This window comes from Corythoichthys intestinalis, chromosome 9, assembly GCF_030265065.1.
Source record: "Corythoichthys intestinalis isolate RoL2023-P3 chromosome 9, ASM3026506v1, whole genome shotgun sequence".
In the NCBI taxonomy this organism is placed as follows: domain Eukaryota; kingdom Metazoa; phylum Chordata; class Actinopteri; order Syngnathiformes; family Syngnathidae; genus Corythoichthys; species Corythoichthys intestinalis.
The window spans coordinates 22,743,250-22,763,308 of NC_080403.1; the positions used below are offsets into that span (position 1 = coordinate 22,743,250).

At 40.3% G+C, this 20,059-nt stretch overlaps 1 protein-coding gene across 5 annotated transcripts in view; it reads right to left on the minus strand.

Annotated features, from left to right (window-relative positions):
• Nucleotides 1–11,232: 11,232 nt before the first annotated feature.
• The window catches only part of gli1 (GLI family zinc finger 1), a 119,147-nt gene continuing 110,320 nt past the window's right edge, over nt 11,233–20,059 (minus strand). For 4 of the 5 annotated variants that reach the window (XM_057847246.1, XM_057847248.1, XM_057847247.1 and 1 more), the window contains 6 exons: nt 18,929–19,069; nt 18,700–18,849; nt 18,402–18,566; nt 18,087–18,329; nt 17,688–18,000; nt 11,233–17,465 (listed from right to left, as the gene is read on the minus strand). In XM_057847246.1, coding sequence (XP_057703229.1) covers nt 14,944–17,465; nt 17,688–18,000; nt 18,087–18,329; nt 18,402–18,566; nt 18,700–18,849; nt 18,929–19,069 — 3,534 coding nt within the window. In that variant the 3' untranslated portion in view covers nt 11,233–14,943. The remainder of the gene's footprint in view (nt 17,466–17,687; nt 18,001–18,086; nt 18,330–18,401; nt 18,567–18,699; nt 18,850–18,928; nt 19,070–20,059) is intronic. The other variant, XM_057847250.1, reaches the window with a different exon arrangement.

Here is a 20,059-nt window from a genome sequence, read left to right on the forward strand (position 1 = left end):
CTTCAGTTATATGGGTAATTTTGATAGTCTTCCCATATGTTGTAAGGATAGAATATACCCTACCATTATTAAGTGAATTATTTTCATATGGACATTTATCCCTTTCACTTGCTGACTGTGCTGGTCCATTTTTTCCTCCTCATACACACGTTTGATTGGCTGATGACTTGACCCCCCGCCACCCCCCTCACGCCACACAGACACACTCACACAACTTCATCGACAGAAATACAATATGCCGCCTCCTCCATCCCCTTTAAAGAGGAGGGTTATTAGTTTTTTTCGGCCAGCACAAGCCACTGTAAATAATGTAAAAAGATATCAATGTTGTTGAGGTGGGGGAGGCACCACTAATTTTTCTACTAAAAGTCTGACCTGCATCACAGTTAGCGTAGCATTAATCTGTGTGAACTTGATAACCTGCAAAACTACTGCGGTCAGGAGAGCCTTCACACGGAACAACGAAGGCAAGCTAGCCAACCCTTATTTGGATAATTGTTCACATTATGTGCATTACAGTAATGCAATGCGGTGGCTTCAGAGGCAAGTCCCAATAATGGGTCCACTTCAGAAGGACACTGGCATGAAAAAAAAAGTGAAATGATATCACACATCAGAATTTCATCAGAGTACTTTGGAGGCCTCAGATGTAGATCGGTTCTTGGATATCTGAATCTGAGATTTTTTTTTCATGATTTTTTCCCAAATAACTTTTATATTCTAATACTTTCGTTTGAGTCTAGGTCCCCCAGAAGTGGATTCATTCTTAGATAGCTGTCTTTTGTTTTTTCTTTAATAAAGGGCCTTTTGTTCAAAATGTTTTTTTAGTAGTTTTTGAAAACAAAGTTTTGAATCAAACGTTGTATCCTGTGAACCAAATTTACATAAAATTTAGTATGAGTCAATACAGATTCATTTTGCTTTAATCATTTCGCCTATCAATTAATTAGGTTCATATTCATAAGAAATGTGGCTCTGACCCCGTTCAATAATCTATTTGGTCTTATTAATGTCCCGTCCCTAGCAAAAAGTGTACATGCAGGTTATAAATACCGTCGCTACCAATGTTGAGACCAAACCTACACTCTTGAGATACGTATATGCTCTGTTAGTAGCTTAGCCCATGCTCATAAATACAGGCATCCCAGCTATGCGTGTGTGGGTGTGCGTGCGTGTGTGAGCGAGCGTGCATGCTTTTCTGCTGAGAAGTCATTTTCCCAGTTACTCACACCCTTGAGAAACGAATCCTCACCGCGCTGAGTTTGAAAATGGCAGCACGCAAAATAGGTTACAGCATCCCTTTTGACTATATATTCCAGCCAGTAATATTAATAAAAATACATTGAAAATGAATGTTTTTTGTTTCCCATTATTTTTTAGGGGAATTCTAAATTAAGCTGCTTTTGGCCAAGATCGTCATCCACTGAATATGGTACACCCGGTTGTGGCTCTGTTGTACAATTAGCGTCTTTAGGGGGACAAACTGAAACTCCGCTCAACATTTTAGCGCTGCTCTCCGGCGTTTCATGGTCCACATCTTCAATCCTTGGTTCTCGCTTAATAGTTCTTGTCGCTTTGAAAGCTTAGGTTTGAAAAAAATTAGGTATATCCATCTTGTTTCTTCTGTTTCCAGGTATTTTTTTTTTTTGCTATGCAAAGCTAATGACTGTCTCTAAGGTGCTAGTCACATGATCTATTTGAAAAATCATTTTGACCCATTATAAAAATATTTTTTTGTTCATTTCGTTCATTTTTGTTGTTTGTTTTATTGCTTTACAACTTTTGTAGACAACATTTTATTGGCAAAGTTTAAATTCATATATTGAAAAGTCAAATTACATGGAATGGCATTTTCGGCCCCCCTTAATCCCCGCGTATGGTCATGACATTTGACGACATGCACTAAATACAACAATTTCATTGTTTTCCCGCAAGACGGATTCATGGCGGATTTTCTAATGAGAGAAATCAACATAATGTATTTTCGGACTATAAGTCGCAGTTTTTTTTCATAGTGTGGCAGAGGGTGCGTCTTATACTCTGGACCGACTTACGTGTGATTATTTACGGGTGGGGTCGGGCCGACTTCTCTCGCTAACTTTTAAAAAAAATAAATATATATTTTTATATTTATACTAAAACGATGTATGGATGTTAGATAAAATAAATAATTTGGATTAAACAGAGAAGGCGCTGTGCATGCCTGCGCACGTAAACGCAGTGGCCCCGCTCTCTTTTCAATCTTCCCCTCCGCGAGCATCCTGCTATTTCCTTTTCGATATGGAGCAGCTATAGGAGTGAAAAACAAACTAAAGACAGGGGAATTGAAAAGCAAACAACTGCGGTAGGAGTGGGATATGGAAAGGATTCAAATTGATTGTTGAAGATACGGAAACATCGTCGGCTTCGCTGAATGTAAACGAATGTGACGCTTTGGTCTCATTCGAGAAATATATTTAACAAACTTTTCCAGCGTTATTTTATTGTGTAAATGCATTAATAATGATCATAAAAATATGTAGACTGTTTAAACATTGAGAAAACTTGCGCTTTTTTCCTGCCAACTCGAGGAGATTAAAATAAATGTCAAATCCACTATCCGCCTGTTATAACAGACACGCAAATATAAAAGATATAAATGTTTATTGAATATCCATCTTGCACCCTTGTTTTACTGGGAGAATTCGTTACAAAAGATAGGCTTTAATTTCTTATCAATATGCATATGTGCACCGGCATCGTCACAAACATGATCACACAAAACGCAACCACGCATCGCCTCCCTGCATTTCCTGCTTCTCCTGAGTCCTCACAAATAAAACATAAAATTTTTTTTCTTTTTTTTTCGGGCTCGTGGCTACAAATAAAACATAAAATTTGGTTTTTTTTCGAGCTCAGGCAAGCAAATCAAGTTAATTGATCGGGCTTGGGCTGCGTCGGGCTGTTATGCTCGCGGGCTGGTCGGGTCGGTCTGGATTTTTTATGCCTGATCTAACTTCTAGCGTCATGTAATGTTAGTATATCGTACACCTATTCAGCCTATTGTTCTCTATTGTATTTTAAATTGCCTTTTTAAGATAACGTCTGTTCTTGGTGCTGGATTCTATCAAATAAATTTCCCCCCAAAAATGCAACATTTACTCCAGTGCGATTTATATATATTATATATGTTTTTTTCCTTTACATTGCGCATTTTTTGGCTGGTGCGACTTATACACAGGTGTGACGTATAGTCCGAAAAATATGGTATGTCCCTATAAAGTTAGTGCAGGTGGTGAAAAACGGTAAAACGTGAACATTTACCATTTAAATTAAGAAGGAAATCAACGAAAAATATGAGTGTGGTGAGCGTTTCAGTGAACTGGCTCGACAATACGGCCGGAATATGTCTACAATCTCGAGGATGACTCTACTTATTATTATTATTGTTACATAAGCAACGAAGTCTGCAGCTTTGTCAGGTTTTTAATCAGAACTTGTGCAACACAACACGGCTACTGTCCGCCATAGCCGATGCCAACAATACAACATAAAAACAGAAAGTAGAAACTTTTCCGCACCTCTCTCACTTACTCGTCAGTCACTGTGCGTTCAGGAACAGCATGCAAAACACAACCGCCATATTAGAACCCAATTCGTTAAATTATTATTATTATTATAATGATGATAACAATTATTATTTATATTATTCTGATTTGTAGTTATAATGTATTTGTTTTGCTATGTTTAACTGCTATTTATAATTCTGCCTGCAGTATTTATTAAGGATTTAGCGTAGGTTTTTGGGCTGTGGAACGAATTAATCGAATTACAATGTATTCTTATAGGAAAATCCTCTTTGACATAAGACCATTTCGACTTACAAACCAGGTCCTGGAACAAATTAAATTCATATGTAGAGGTACCAATGGACTGTAAACCGTAAACAAGATGGAAGTTACACAATCATGGATTAGTGTTGCTTTAACATATGCCTTTAAGAAGCATGGTCCTTACCACTACCACCATGACTTCATTGTGTTTATTTTTTCTGTATTCAAGTGATTAAATATGTGTCCTGTCCAATAAAGGGCTGAAAGTTCATTTGTATTTTTTATTTTTTTTAAATCACACTCTGCTCAAGCGACAGTATATCTGAGGTTGCTTGCATGTTTTTTGCGCAGACAATCGATCAAAAACCTGTGTCTTCCTTACCTCACTGTGAAAAGATTTCGGTACAACATAAGTGGCATGGAAAATGAATGATTTTCTGTAAATACAACACTATGTTATTGCAACATTCTTGTAAAACAAATTACTTTATTAACCCATTGGCTTCCATTGATGGTGCTGGACATCCAATTCATTTAAACTGGAAGGACTGGCTTTTAATGCTCTTGTTTGAGTGCCATTGGCAGTGCTAGTCGTCCAATTCAGTTTGACTGGGAGGGTCAAATGAACGAACGACATTACAGAAGTTCTTCACCTAAATAAATAAACCTTTATTCACTTCCTTTGGCTTAAACGCCGTTTTAGACTCCTGCTGACACATTCAAACCATAGATAATTCAAACGAACAATGGTGGTTGAACTGACTCGGTAGATCCTGCGTATTAAAGAAGGCGGGCCAGCAGAGGGTGATGCTGCGCTCTAATTTGTTGAGCATGTAAACGCTTACCTATGAGAGTTTCATGCAGATTGTGCATGTGAAAATGATATGTAGTCTCCGGCCCTACCTTTATATAGTAGTCCTTCTAAAAAAATTAGCATATTGTGATAAAGTTAATTATTTTCTGTAATGCACTGATAAACATTAGACTTTCATATATTTTAGATTCATCACACACAACTGAAGTAGTTCAAGCCTTTTATTGTTTTTATATTGATGATTTTGGCAAAAAAGTCAAGAAAACCCAAAAATCCGTTCTAAAAAATTTTGCATATTTCATCTGACTAATACAAAGAAGTGTTTTTTAATACAAAAAAAAGTCAACCTTCAATTAATTATATCAGCTATGCACTCAATACTTGGTCGCGAATCCTTTTGCAGAAATGACTGCTTCAATGCGGCGTGGCATGGAGGCAATCAGCCTGTGGCACTGCTGAGGTGTTATGGAGGCCCAGGATGCTTCGATAGCGGCCTTAAGCTCATCCACAGTGTTGGGTCTTGTGTCTCTCAACTTCTCTATGGGGTTCAGGTCAGGAGAGTTGGTAGGCCAATTGAGCACAGTAATTCCATGGTCAGTAAACTATTTACCAGTGGTTTTGGCACTGTGAGCAGGTGCCAGGTCATGCTGAAAAATGAAATCATCTCCACAAAGCTTTTCAGCAGATAGAAGCATGAAGTGCCCCAAACTATCTTGATAGCTAGCTGCATTGACCCTGCCCTTGATAAAACAGTAGACCAACACCAGCAGCTGACATGGCACCCCAGACCATCATTGACTGTGGGTACTTGACACTGGACTTTTGGCATTTTAGTATTTCCTTCTCCCCAGTCTTCCTCCAAACTCTGGCACCTTGATTTCCGAATGACATGCAAAATTTGCTTTCATCTGAAAAAAGTAAATTGGACCACTGAGCAACAGTCCAGTGCTGCTTCTCTGTAGCCCAGGTCAGGCGCTTCTACCATTTCCAGCACATGGCTGTGCAATGTGGCTCTTGATGTTTCTACTCCAGACTCAGTCCACTGTTTCTGCAGGTCCCCCAAGGTCTGGAATCGGCCCCCCTTCACCACAATCTTTCTCAGGGTGCGGTCCTCTCTTCTGATTGTGCAGTGTTACCTGCCACACTTTTTCCTTCCCACAGACTTCCCATTGAGGTGCCTTGATACAGCACTCTGGGAACAGCCTATTCGCTCAGCAATTTCTTTCTTTGTCTTAGTCTCTTGCTTGAGGGTGTCAATGATGGCCTTCTGGACAGCAGTCAGGTCGGCAGTCTTGCCCATGATTGCGGTTTTGAGAAATGAACCAGGCTGGGAGTTTTTAAAAGCCTCAGGAATCTTTCGCAGGCGTTTTGAGTTAATTCTTTGATTCAGGTTAAGGTTAGTAGCTTCTTTAGAGTACCTTTTCATGATATGCTAATTTTTTTAAATAGGGATTTTTGTTTTTTCTTGACTTTTTTGCCAAAATCATCAATATTAAAACAATAAAAGGCTTGAACTACTTCAGTTGTGTGTAATGAATCTAAAATATATGAAAGTCTAATGTTTATCAGACCATTACAGAAAATAATGAACTTTATCACAATATGCTAATTTCTTGAGAAGGACTAGTACAGTCTCTGGGTGCTACTGGCAGTTTGAATTGAATTATTTGTTTATTTGACTAAGAAGACGGAAGTTGGCTCCGGGATGGTGGGGCTCGACTCCAAGGTGGCAGAGATTGGTACCGGAGGGCACTGGCCCACTTTAACCCCCTGGTTCCTTTATTAAATACGAGTGACATCTTTTTAAAATGATCATTCAATTCCTGGCGGGAGCACATGGATAACCTATTGGAATGAGCCATTTTGACAATGAAAATATTAGCCATGAAAAAACCACAATACAGGTTGTCCCTGGGTTACGAACGAGTTCCGTTCCTACGCTGGCGACGTAAACCGAATTTCCACGCAAGTCTGAATTAACCACAAAATAACTACACAGAAAGTCCAAAAGTATTGTATTTGGTTTAATGATGGAGTATACACTGGCCTCTGGTGGCACCGTTGGGTCTGGCTGGGCTGTCGCCTTATGACTGGGGAGCAGACTCTTGTCTGACATGGATAAAGGACAGTTGCACTCTGGTTTAGCCCATATAAGGCTGTAAGTTGTTTCAGCTAATATATGTTTGTGTATGTATTTGTAATGAAGTTTACAGCTACAGTTTGTGACGTTACGTGTGAGCGATTTCATATGTGAATTGTAAATACATTAGCATTTATAGCATTTAAGCTAGCAGACTTTTGTAAGGTAAATTAGGCTAATTTAATCCACTAAATTTACATATTGATCAGACTAGATGGACGTTTGAACACCAATTGTTTTGTGTCAAGTGTTTTATTCTTAAAATGTGTGTCGTTTTGAACATAACTGCAAATATGTGTGTTCAAGGGCGTAGGTTTGGTCTGAACATTGGTAGGGACGATATAACAGCATAACCTGCGTGTACCCTTTTTGCTGGAGACGGGAAATTAATAAAACCAAATAGATTGGGTGAATGGGGGACAGGGATACATTTCTGACGAATATGAACCTAATTAATTGTTAGGCTAAACGACCAATGCAAAATTAATCTGTATTGACTCATACAAACTTTCATATGTATTAGTTCAAGTGATACACATCGCGATTCAAACCTTTCTTTTTTTTTTTTGGGAAAACTTTTGAAAACTTCCGGAATAAATGTCTGGATTTTTTTGTTTTGTTTAGCATATTTAAATTGCAATATTTGAACAGAATTTAAATTATATTAACATACAAAATAATCTCTTAACTATCCAGGAATGAAAAAATAAACAATTGTCTTAAACCCGCTCAGCATTGTCAGTCTAAATAAATACAACTTAAAAAACGCCTGTTAGGGAATACCAAAATAAAAATGGAACCTTCCTTCAATTAAAACACTACTGCTTTTGTCCACAAACACAACCAAACTGAATAGAAAATGAAAGCTTCTTTAGGCTGCTTTAAGACTACATAAATAAACCAAAAATGACAAGTGGAGAGCAGGGGTTAAACCTCGGTTCACTACATTTCTCACAATTAACGTTAACAGTAGAAAACATACTGAAGTACACTTTTCTCTAAGCAGCTTCCTACTCGAGTTTTGCAGGTTAGCAAATTCATACAGTTTAATGTTATGCTAACTCTGATGCAGGTCAGATTTTCAGTAGCAAAATTAGTGGTGTGTTCCCCACCTCCACAACATTGACGTCTTTTTACATTACTTACAGTGGTTGCTGCTGCTGCTGGCCGAAGTAAAATTCTAATATCCCTCCTCGTCGAAGGGGGCGGCATGTTGTCGACATGTTGGATTTCTTTCTAGGCTGTGAGTGCGTGTGTGTGTGGGGGGGCCATGTCACCAGCCAATCAACGTGTGTTTGAGGGGAAAAAAATGGACTGACACATTCAGCAAGTGAAAAGGGGATAAATGTCAGCCTGAACATAATGAAAGTAATTCACTTAATAATGGTAGGGTCAATTCTATCCATACAACATATGGAAAGACAATCTAAATTACCTATATAACTGAGCACATGATATAATGCCAATAAGGATGCTTAAAAGTTGGTGGGGACAATTTGAGCATCCTGAAAAGTTGATAGTGTCATGTCCCTATCGTCCCTATGCAAATCTACACCCTTGTGTGTGTTACAGCTTTATAAATTGTCAAAAGTGAAGGAAGATGTCTGTAAAGCTGAACAACTTCACATTTATTGAGGACAGAACACATCATAAAGTAAAGTAAAAAATAAGATGCTCTGAGGTACAATAAGGTACTGTTTATGCGACTAAAAACCAAAAAAACGACTGGAGACAAAACGGCGGATGAGACTCCGGCGTCGTAAAGTCGAAATCGTGTAAATCGAGTACGTTGTAACCCGGGGACAACCTGTACCTATTTGACTCTAATATCTAATGAAGAGAGAACACAAAATTGTATTCCTGCATGTAATAAAACCATTTTGAACTCTGGAAAAAGACTTGTTGGAAACTGAATTTCAAATAAAATAACAGCGCCAATAAAGTAAATATATAATCCACCAGCAGTTTACCAAAAATGCAAATTCATAAATGTTGAATGCGATGGTTTCATCATCTATTTTAAAACCATATTTTAAATCAAATATTCATTGTTTTCCAAAGTAATAAAGAACAACTAGCAGGTCTGGAGCCACGGGTTGTAGGCCGAGCAGTACTAATAGTGATGAATATAGTATGTACTGTACGTACATAGTATATGTATACACTGTACATGTACAGTATTCATACCTTGAAACCAAAATTTACTAATTTTAGTGCCCCATCTGTCATTTGCCATCCAAAATAAATGTTTTTTCCCTAGTGTGCAATTTTGATTGACCTTTATGCACCCAGATGAAACCCTTTGTAGGGAGGACGACAGTGTTGTTGTTTTTCTAATGCGTAAGGCCTGTGTGTAATTTGTCATCACGTCAAAGTGAAGTGAAAACACTGAGTGCTCAAATAGCTCTCGCACTAATCATAGGATATGATGATGTGGTCTCAAATACTGAAAACATGACTTCACTTGGACGGGCCTCGCGAGGCTCTGGGAGCCTCTGCGAACATTACTCCCATTTCCACTCGCGACTGCCCAGCTGAGCTTTTTATAGCAGAGATGTCGATATAATATTGTACAAGCGCGATTTGTAAAAACACTGTCTCCCCCCCCCCCCCCTCTTTCTCAGCCAGTTGTGACCGCACTAAGTCCGTCTCGACCTCTTACGTCACCGTCATATTTAGTGGGTTCAATCACGTGACTTCCAGTTTAGCTTTGAACAAAGTGGGAGCAAAATTACACAGGATGTGAATTAATAACTTGATGGTGAGTGTGCAGAATTGGTTTACAAGTACAGAAATAGAATAGGGTCGTGTTGTACTTCCCTCTAGTGGAAGATAAGTGCCATTGTGTTCAATCATTTAAACGGAACCATGAAATGTTTCATTTTCTCAAGTAAAAACCAGTTCCATTTTTTAAACTCATTAGGTGCCATTGGCCGTGATAGACGAGTCATATCTGTTTTTACGTTGACCACACAGTAAATCGAGTTATGGCCCCCCAATATCAGTTGACAAATAATAATTAAAATAGCGTTCAAAACAATTTTTTAAAATTGTTTTTTTTTGTTTTCAATAAACAATGAATAAACATAAAAAAAAGAAAATAGTACCAGTTTTATCTTTTTTATTTAGGCAACTAAAGACATTTTTTTTTAAATCTATTTTTTACCCCCACCAGTTAGTGAAAAATCTGGAGATTATGTATTCCATTGCTTATATCTCTGTAATATGTGAAATGTCCATATGAAATGAAAGAGGCGATTAAATTGTGAGGAAATGAGGTCAAAAGTCACATAGGTAAGAAAAGGACTGTTGAGATAACTCAAGAACTAACATAGGGATCATTATCAAATTTGCAGTATATGTTTGAAATTGAAAATGTGATTATATTTTGGGGTAATAAGGTCAAAGATCACAGAGGTCAGGAAAGGAATTTGGCGATAATTTAAGAACAAGCAAAGGGATTATTATCAAAATGCAGGATGTTTGTGATAAGAAATTGAAGAGTTAAGTACATTTTGGGATTATCAGGACAAAGGTCACATAGGTCAGAAAAGGAATGCCGAGATAACTCAAGAACGAACATAGGGATTACTATAAAATATGCAGTATACGTTAGAAATTGAAACTTAAAATGTGATTACATTTTGGGATGATAAGGTCAAAGGTCACAGGAATCAGAAAATTTCTCGATAGTTTAAGAACAAACAAATGGATTATTATCAAACTTGCAGGATGTTTGTGATATGAAATGGAAGAGCTATGTACATTGTGGGGTTATCAGGTCAAAGGTCACACAGGTCAGAAAAGGTATGTCGAGATAACTCAACAATGAACATAGGGATTACGATCAAATGTGCAGTATATGTTTGAAATCGAAACTTAAAAGGTGATTACATTGTGGGCTAACAAGGTCAAAGGTCACAGAGGTCAGAAAAGGAATTTGGTGATAACTTAAGAACAAACAAAGGGATTATTATCGAACTTGCAGGATGTTTTTGATATGAAATGGAAGAGGTAAGCACATTTTGGGGTTATCAGGTCAAAGGTCACAAAAAGGTCAGAAAAGGAATTTTGCTTTTACAGTACTTGTTTCATACCGGCGATGCTTTGAATTTGTCTGCCTATGCGGTGGTCTGGTCTCTCTGAGTGTTCCTCCAGTTTTCTAAATGAACTCGTCTGCTGCCATTGACTGCGATAAACGTCTAATCCATTTTCACTGGGAGGCTTGGAAGCGATGTTTTGCTGTCAGCTTCTCCCGGTCAAAATGGATTGGACGTCTATCGCCGTCAATGACAGTGAATAAGTCAAATTACTAAATTTTATGTTTTGGGTTATCTTGGTCAATGACGTAGGTGTGACATTCTTTCATCAGAAATATGTATCATCAGAAAAATGCAAATAACATAAAGTTGTCCAGAAATGCTTCATTCATTGCAAACGGAACATCTTTATTCATACCTGTAAAATATAGCACATTTGTATAAAAGAAACAAAAAAAATGTAGAAAAATTGTACAGAAAATATAACACTTGACTTTAAAATCTATTATAGAGTTATTGCTACGTACTCTCATAGCTTTTACATTTGCTAAAAGTGATATTCTTTTGCCAGCAAAAAAGTCCCAAAGAAAGGATAAAAACAAAACACACATGCACATGATGAAGGCAGCATTTAGTATTAAGTTCAATGTACATTCCAATGAACAGCACTATCAGTCAATGTTTTATTGTTGTTAGTGTTTTAAGTAACATGTCTCTCGGGCATTAAAATGGTCTTTGGTAGCTCTTCAATGGTGTGTGTCGCCTTTGAAGTCTGCATTGCTATTGTTTTGTTATTGCAGTGAAACTAATGCAGTCTACGGTCAGTGATGCATTTCCGGATTGGCAAATGCGTACCTCAATGCACTGTGTTTCCATTAAAATTGTAGTGTTAATCCAGCTGACTTTTGGTGAGAGAAGCATGGTCCACAATGACTGGTCACACAATAAAACAAACCATTTCCACTTAAATTCACTCTTATATGGACAATTTAGAGCTGGGGTGGGGAAACCCGTCCTCAAGGGCAGCAGTGGGTCCTGGTCTTTGTTACAACTGATCCAGCACAGGCAGTTTAACCAATGACAGGTCCGGGGAAACAAAAAGTACCTGACTGCAATGAACTGATTGCACTTGTAAGACACCATATTGGTGAAAAAGTGTCCTCTTGATGGGTTGCAACGAACACCCGCGCCCACTGCAGCCCCTTGTGGAATATTTGCCCATCCCTTATTTAGAGTCTCCAATGAACCTAACATACTTGGTTTTGGAATGTGGGAAGAAGGCGGAGCAAAATGTTCACAGAGCCTTTCTCACGTTCAGTTCATATTTTTAGACATACAAACCAATTAAAATATTGTCAAAGGCATGTCCACTAGAACAAAATCAACGGCAGAATCGTTGCACTCTCGCAATTGAGGCAAAACAGTTACTCTCGGAACACTTAAAAGTAAACTTGTAGAGTGCAAACTCTCTTTTAAGAAATGCAATTCCAAGACATAAAAAAAGTAACCTGAGTGTCTTTGTGATAGGCTATAAGTGTATTATACACAGTGTTGAAATACTACTGGGCCACTGGTGCTGACTACTAAGATTGCTAGTTACTAATACGGATTTGTATTTGTCCTCGACCACAAAAAAAAACTTCATTATAATAACACTCATGAGAACAATCACAAAAAAAAGCGTCATCATGAGACAAAAGATTTGCCCTCCGTCTTAATGCCGTATACACAACATATTACAGCATATACTGTGTGTATGTATAGGTTATATACATCATATCCTTCTAGTCACCATTGTTGCCATTGGAATGCCCTGTTGGGGAAATAATACAAATATCTTAAAAAAAAAAAAAAATCACATTAATTCATGGTCAAATTCTGGCAGCAGTGGTTGCCAGACTTTTACCATTGAAAAAATGTGAAAACCGTAAAATACATATTAAAACGGTTTAGTAACCATAAATTTTAAAATATTTTTCAACTGAGAATTATGCTAGAAAAATAGGGTATTGTCATTTATTTTTACTCCAAGATGTTAACTGGTCTTGATGGTTGCGCTAACATCACTGTGCTCCTTTTTTTTGTTCTACCCGCTTTCAACTTGAATTCAGACCGACACCGTCATTTTGGCGGCTGAGCGTGCTGACAACAAAAGCATAATTGCTGTGCGTTTAGAAGGTCAGGAGTACTTACTCCCTGAAAACTTAAAACAGCGTACTGGCAGATGAAGGTAGTCTGGGCTATCGGTTCAGTAGTCAGCACGCTTGATTGCCACAGAGTGATACGAGTTCAAACTGTCAGAGAGGTGAGAATGAGAAAGATAGTGCAGGTTTTTTGTTTTTTTTTAAACAGTGGTTTTCTTTAAAACAACAGTCAAAATAAACTTCTCTTTATGGGAGTATGTTATTGTTTTGACAGTAAGCTTTAGTGCCTTTCCCGTTTTTTTAACGGCACAATTCTGGCAACCACAGGTACTAATATTTTGTTGTAAATTTAATGGTGTTTTTTTTTTTGTAATTGCCAGTTTGAAACTGAAGATAGACACATTTATTTATATATTCAATATTCTTCTAACTCTGCATTTCTTATGTTTGCACTATCATGTCATATATTTCTATTTCGTTGTACTTTTTGCTCAAATACAGTAACGAATTTGATTGTATAAAAATACATCTATATTCAGCAAAATGGATGTTGCAATTTTTGCTGCACTAAAATTAAAGGGAACCTCGGATTTAGACTTATAGGCTAAAATAAGCCACAATTGTTCTCTTTTACTAAAATATGTTATTAGGAACACATGAAATATTGCTATTGATTTAAAAATCTATAATATTTAGTTCATGTTTCGACCTACGTAGTGCTGCATGTTTTATACTCGCAATGGACGCTCGGGGCGATGACGTAGTCTGTCACTGTCACTAGACGAACACTACGGGGTTACTGCAATTTCTTTTACTCGGGGAGACGTCCAACACATGCGCACACCGGTTAAAAGCAGCGAGTACTTACTATTCATGTTCTTATTGAGTTTTTTATTATCTTTTCATTGCCTCAAAATACTTCTTGCATGTGTTTCAGTCTCATACCTTTAAGCCAGGGGTGCTCAAGTCCAGTCCTTGAGAGCCACTATCCAGCTCGTTTTCCATTTCTCCCTCCTCCAACACATCTGACTCAAATAATCAGGATCATTATCAGGCTCCTGCAGAGTTTGCTGACGAGCTGATCATTTGATTCAGGTGTGTTCAAGAAGGGAGACATGGAAAACAAGCTGGATAGGGGCTCTCGAGGACCGGACTTAGGCACCCCTGCTTTAAGCATTGTGTTTTCTTGTGGTAGCTTTAAAGCAGATTGTTGATCTGTTGACCACATTATTCACGTAGCGTATTTAATCCGACCTTATTTGATATTACTACGTTGAAGTATTTTCTTAAGGCATCTTTAGTATGTTCTGTCTGTATGCATCTAAACAAAACAAACTGAAAGCGCACGGTAGTACTTTGGGTGTCAAATTCGCCTCTTGTAGGACATTTCACCAGTGTGGCACATTTTGGCAGAACACGTTTTTTCCCCCTACTCTCGTCTTGTCTCATCTCATCCCATCTTTCCTGTTCACTGTGCTTTTGCTGCACGTTTCGTGAAATTTCGATAGTGCTGTCATGCTGATTACTGTTCCTCTTGGATTCAAATTGAAAGGGTTGAACATATGACATGTTTATGTCGCTAAAGTCATACTCTGGAAGCTCGGCAGCGTAACCATGTGACGTCACCGCCTTGCTACGTCAACAACAATGGCGACCTACTAGTTAAACTAACTTTACAAATTGTAGAAAAATGAAAACATCAAGAGGGGTTTCAATATCAAATTATTTTAACTCATAATAATGTTTATCTTTTAAGAACTACAAGTCTTTCTATCCGTGGATCCCTTTAAAATGATTGCAACTCATAAGAATTCAGTCGGATGGCACGGGTAACCCTCCAAAAAAAGGCAGCATGGGAAAATGTAGGCACCTTTGGTTTTTAAGTTCCATGATACAGTATATTTCCTCAAACTGAACCAATATGTGCTGGTGAGCCGTAGATAGAGGGCAACATAAAAACAAGGTTCTTTGATTGTTGGCTTGGAGTAGTATCCTACGACAAAGTGTTCAGGTACTTATTCTCCCCAGCGAGCGAGTTGAGCATGGACGTCATATCCCCCACCGCCATGTTGGATAAGGTGACCGAGGTCTGTGGGGTGGTGAGACGTGAAGATGTCTGCGAGGAAGACCCGGTTTGACCCTGAATGGGATGGTTTAAGGGGCTAAAGGACGAGGGTTCCGCATCATCAATGATGGAAGTGAAGTCTATGCGAGCGTTATCCAGGTCCAGGTTTTCTAAGGCGTTGGAAATGGGCCCGGATTGTGAATAGGGAGCCATGGGCGTAGATTTCGTAGCAGCTGTTGGGTCTAGGTTGGCTCCCATGTTGTGTTCCTGGGGGAGACAATGTCCATTCTGGGTATCGATGTGTTTTTCTAGGCCCATATGGACATGGCCTGAGTAGTACACATTATTATTGGAAGAGAACATTTCATGCTGTGGTTGCTGTGGGTGCTGGACTGGAGGCAGTCGGATGGGTCTTCTTGGGCTGGAAACTGAGTGGGACGGGCTGAGTTGTTGTGGACTTCCCATGTAGCTTCCACCGCCTTGTGATAAGCTGTTCTGGCGACTCAGAGGTTTCCGTCCTTGAGGAGGGGGCCTGGGGACCACCATTTCCTGACTGTAGCAAGCACCTTGGAGCCCCATCATCTGCTCTTTAAGTATGGCCGAGCTGGATTCTCGGCTATGTGTCGGAGGGCTCATGATAAGGTTCTGATTGGGATAGGAAGCGAAGGACTGGTTCGAGTACATATTTTGGTTCTGGGGACTGTGTTGCATTAATGATGCCTGTCCGGCCAGATCCAAGTTGTCAGAAAGTGAAGGTGGTTTTACTGGACTATGCTGCTGTTCTTGTTGCTGCTCCCACATGAGGGCTTGCTGAGACTGCACATAGTTCCTCACCATCATCTCCTTTACCTGCATCATGGGTGTTTCAGACCTCTGGCCTTCAGAAAGAGTGGTACCAGCGCATCCCAAACTCAAGCCTCCACCACTGGAGAAGGAGTTCTGGTTCTGTTCTTGATAGTCACAGGTCACACTGTTTGAGTTACTCATCATGGCTCGAGCGCCAGTCTGTGGATTGTAACCCTGGACCTGCTGGAGGTGGAGCTGCTGCTGCTGAAGCTTAGCACTTTGACAGGCATCAGCATCCCCCATGCCAGGGTGGAACTGCTGCTCAGGCTTGATGGTGAGTTTATGAGCTCCCTCTGCATTGTTATAAAGGCCCGTTTGATTGTTAAAGTGGACTTGTGCCTGCTGAGGCGCCATATTTGCTTCTGAATACGGCAGGCTGCGTTGGTCCTGGAGAGCACTTTGGGCGTGGCTCTGGCCGTCGCGCCATTGACCAGTTCTGGCCTCGACTCCTTGACCTAAGGTCTGGTAATGGTGGCCTGATGGACTGAGTTGACAGTTGCTCATACTGTACTCTGCCTGTTGAAGAAGTGTATTAGAAATTACGTCTGGTTGAACAGGCCTCGCTAGACCCAGAGGATTTCCACCTACCCTGGGAGCGACTTCCCCTCCTTGGTTCTGGTAATGCCCTTTCATGTAACTTTGGTCCGGGCATCCCAAAGGGTCATGGCTTGGAGATAGTTGGTTCGAAAGTGGTCCGCTACCTCCCATCTGCTGCTGCTGGTATCCCATGAAGCTCCTCTCACCAGGTGGGATCACCATGGAATGATCTCTCGCATTCAAAGGGGGTAGCTGGGAGTCCATACCCATGGATTCCATCATGACATTCTCTGTAATGCTAGGGGGCCGAGGAGAATACATATGACGTGCGATTCCAGTACTGCGGTGGTCTTGGTGTTGCAAAGCATTTCTCCGGCCCATCATGGATATATTGTTGAGGCTGTTGAACCGTTTTGGGAGGGCTAGCTGGTCTGCTGCTATCGATCTCACCGGGTCACTAGCCCTTCTATTTGTGTTACCCGGAGCCTGGTGAGGGTAGATCACACCTGTGCCGTACTCTGTATTGGCACTGTGCCGACGCGTACCACTTTGCTGAAGGAATGGAGGCAGAGGTTGCCCCTGGTAGTTGCTCATAATGCCTCCTCGTCTGCCGGGAGTGCCCGGCTGATCCATTCCAGGTAAGGGAGTAGGCGGTGGACCACCGGTGGCTGCAGCATACTTGGCCTTCAGACTGTACTGCTGGGCTGGTGTCAGGTTGGAAAGGCCAGGCAGCGCGCCACCTCCTGGACAGGGAGCTCCTCTACGACTAGTTTCCGGGGAAAGGGGATCCCCACCGCTTTGATCTTGGCCGAGAAGGTGGCATCCACCTGCAGCGGCCATCTGAGAGACGTCACTGGAGCGCCGGCTGGACAAGTAAGGCGACACCATGGAGGAACGGCGGCTGACTGTGTAGGCGGAGCTCAGGCTGCTCGTCCCGCTTCCTCTCCGGTCGTTGGCATTGGCGCTGATAGAAGTCCCGCCTCCAAGCTCATGACTGGACAGCTCCATGACGCGCCGATTTGAGAGAAGTGTTGATGGCGCGCACATTCCCATTGAATCACTTGAACCTAAAAAAGCATAGAGAAAAAGCATGTCATAAATAGTAGATCAACACAAAAATATTGATGCTCTCTAGTCAAGGTTTAAGACAAGATACGTTAGCAGGTTCACCATTTGTTTCTTAGCAAAGTTTTTGTCTTTGTCTTAGTTTTTGGCTCAATCTCAATGGGTCTGAGCTCACGCTTGGCTTTTCGAAGGTTGCAATAAACATTTATGGAAATAGCACTTACAAGGAAGCGCTGGTAGCTTGTTGGGGAGACAACGGCTAGGGGGCGCTGGTCGCCTGATTTGCTTCAGTTTGTCAATCTTTAGGTTCTCCAGCCTTTTGAGAGCCTGAGCTGACATTCCCATTGTTGCCGTCCCGCTTCCTGCTTCCCCGGCGCCAGCCCCAGCTGTTCCACCATCCTCCAGGGCTGTGAGGTCTTCCAGGCTGCCTGCCGCATTAAGGTTCATCTCCACACCACTGTCATTGTTATTTGTACTGCCCAGAGGGGAACGTTCACTGCTGCATGATGACTGGCCACCAGGGCTTGGCTGGGATTTCTGAAACGGGTTGAGTTGTTTTATTTAGTTCTACTTGAATTATATTGCATTTGAAGTCTTACGATAGTTTAGTGAAAGACACTCACCAGAATAGTATCGGGAGCCATTAGTTTACAGTCCTCCCGGCGTTTCTCCTCCTTCTCCAGCAGCAATTCAGTGCCCGGACCTCCAGGGGTCATAGATGAGCCAGGCGGTCTAGGGCCTGTGTCGCCTCGGTGCTTCTTGGTGATGTGGGCCTCTGGACCGTGTACTGTCTTTACATGTTTACGTAGCGAGCTCGGGTCCGTGTACCGCTTGGTGCAGCCGGGAATCTTGCAAACGTAGGGTTTCTGAACCACAGCAAAGTCTGATTTAGAACAAACTTTTCAAAATGTTGTGCTAGAGTAAATTTGTGACACTACCTCATTTGAGTGTGTTCGATTCTGGTGTTTAGCCCGATCGGAGGCATTGGAGAAGGCTTTGTTGCAGCCCTCATGCTCACACACGTAGGGTTTCTCCCCAGTGTGAGAGCGCAAGTGTGTCTTTAGGTTCTCTAAACGGGAGTACGCCTTGTTGCAACCTTCAAACTGAAACAACAATGTAGATGTTATTATGAGTTGAAAATGCTTTTTGGCACTTATTCTGAGCTAAAACAAACAAACAAACAAACAAACAAACAAACAAACAAAAAAAACAAGACTATAAACTGCATTTGCTCACAGTGCACTTGTGTGGCTTTTCCCCTGTGTGCCTGCGCATGTGAACCACAAGCATGTACTGGGCCTTAAAGGGCCTCTGCTCACGAGAACACTCTTGCCAGTGGCAAACAAACTCCTTCTTCTCGCCGTGGATGTGCTCATTGTTGATATGCTGTGTCGGAGCAAGGCGGGAAAAGTGTGAGGATTTTGGTTTTGCAGCTAATCTTGTTTTGAGTCGGATTAGTTCTTACGTGAACGAGTTGGTCCTGCGTGTCAAACTCCTTGTTGCAGCTCTCCCAATGGCAGTTTGTTTCATAGATGGTCTCAGGTTCGGGTTTCCCATCCTCCTTATCCAAGTCGTCTCTGCCATCCAGCAAACCCAAGAGGGGATCCTAATGAAATGCGCAAATTGCACAATAACAATATTAGAAGAGTTCCCTTTTCCCCCTTGTTAGAAATTTGATTCTTGGTATGTGATGTAACTGTAACACAAAAAAATATTTATATCCAACGGCATTAATACACTCACTATATATTGTCTATTATTTAGACCTTAAGATTGAACCAAACTGGTAGTCAGTATCATCACCAAATAGATATACTGTAATTAAATACAGTACAATGAAAGACGCTTTTGCATTATTTTACATGCAATGTTAAGTGTTGAAACAATTACTGAAGCAAGAAATGGATATTATTACAACAATTGGTCTAAAATCATTGTTTAACATTGGCTTATTAATATTTGCTCCTTTGTTATTTTTCTCCTGCTCATATTTTAATTAGGGCTGTCAAACGATTAAAAATTTTAATCGAGTTAATTACAGCTTAAAAATTAATTAATCGTAATTAATCGCAATTAATCGCAATTCAAACCACCATAAAATATGCCATATTTTTCTGTAAATTATATATATTCTGTAAAATAAATTGTTGGAATGGAAAGATAAGACACAAGATGGATATATACAGTGGGGAGAACAAGTATTTGATACACTGCCAATGGGAAAATTCATTGGCAGTGTATCAAATACTTGTTCTCCCCACTGTACATTCAACATACGGTACATAAGGACTGTAGTGGGCATTTCACTCTACTGTCATTTAAGTTTGTCTCAGCTGTCCTCACTCCGAAGCGTCTACTTTTTCCAAAGCTAGACAGCTAGTGAACGACGCTTTAATAATCAGACTTCTTCCTTTTTCATCTGATTTATTAATAAAATAGCCTCAAACCATTGTCCTCTTTAGACCGTCATAAAACTACAAAAAAAAAGTACACAAGCATTGCATTAGCAACAACGTTAGCTTAGCACGCTATACAGGTTCACTAAACATAAACAAAAAGCGTCTCATACAAAAAATAGAACATTTCGCTTACTAAC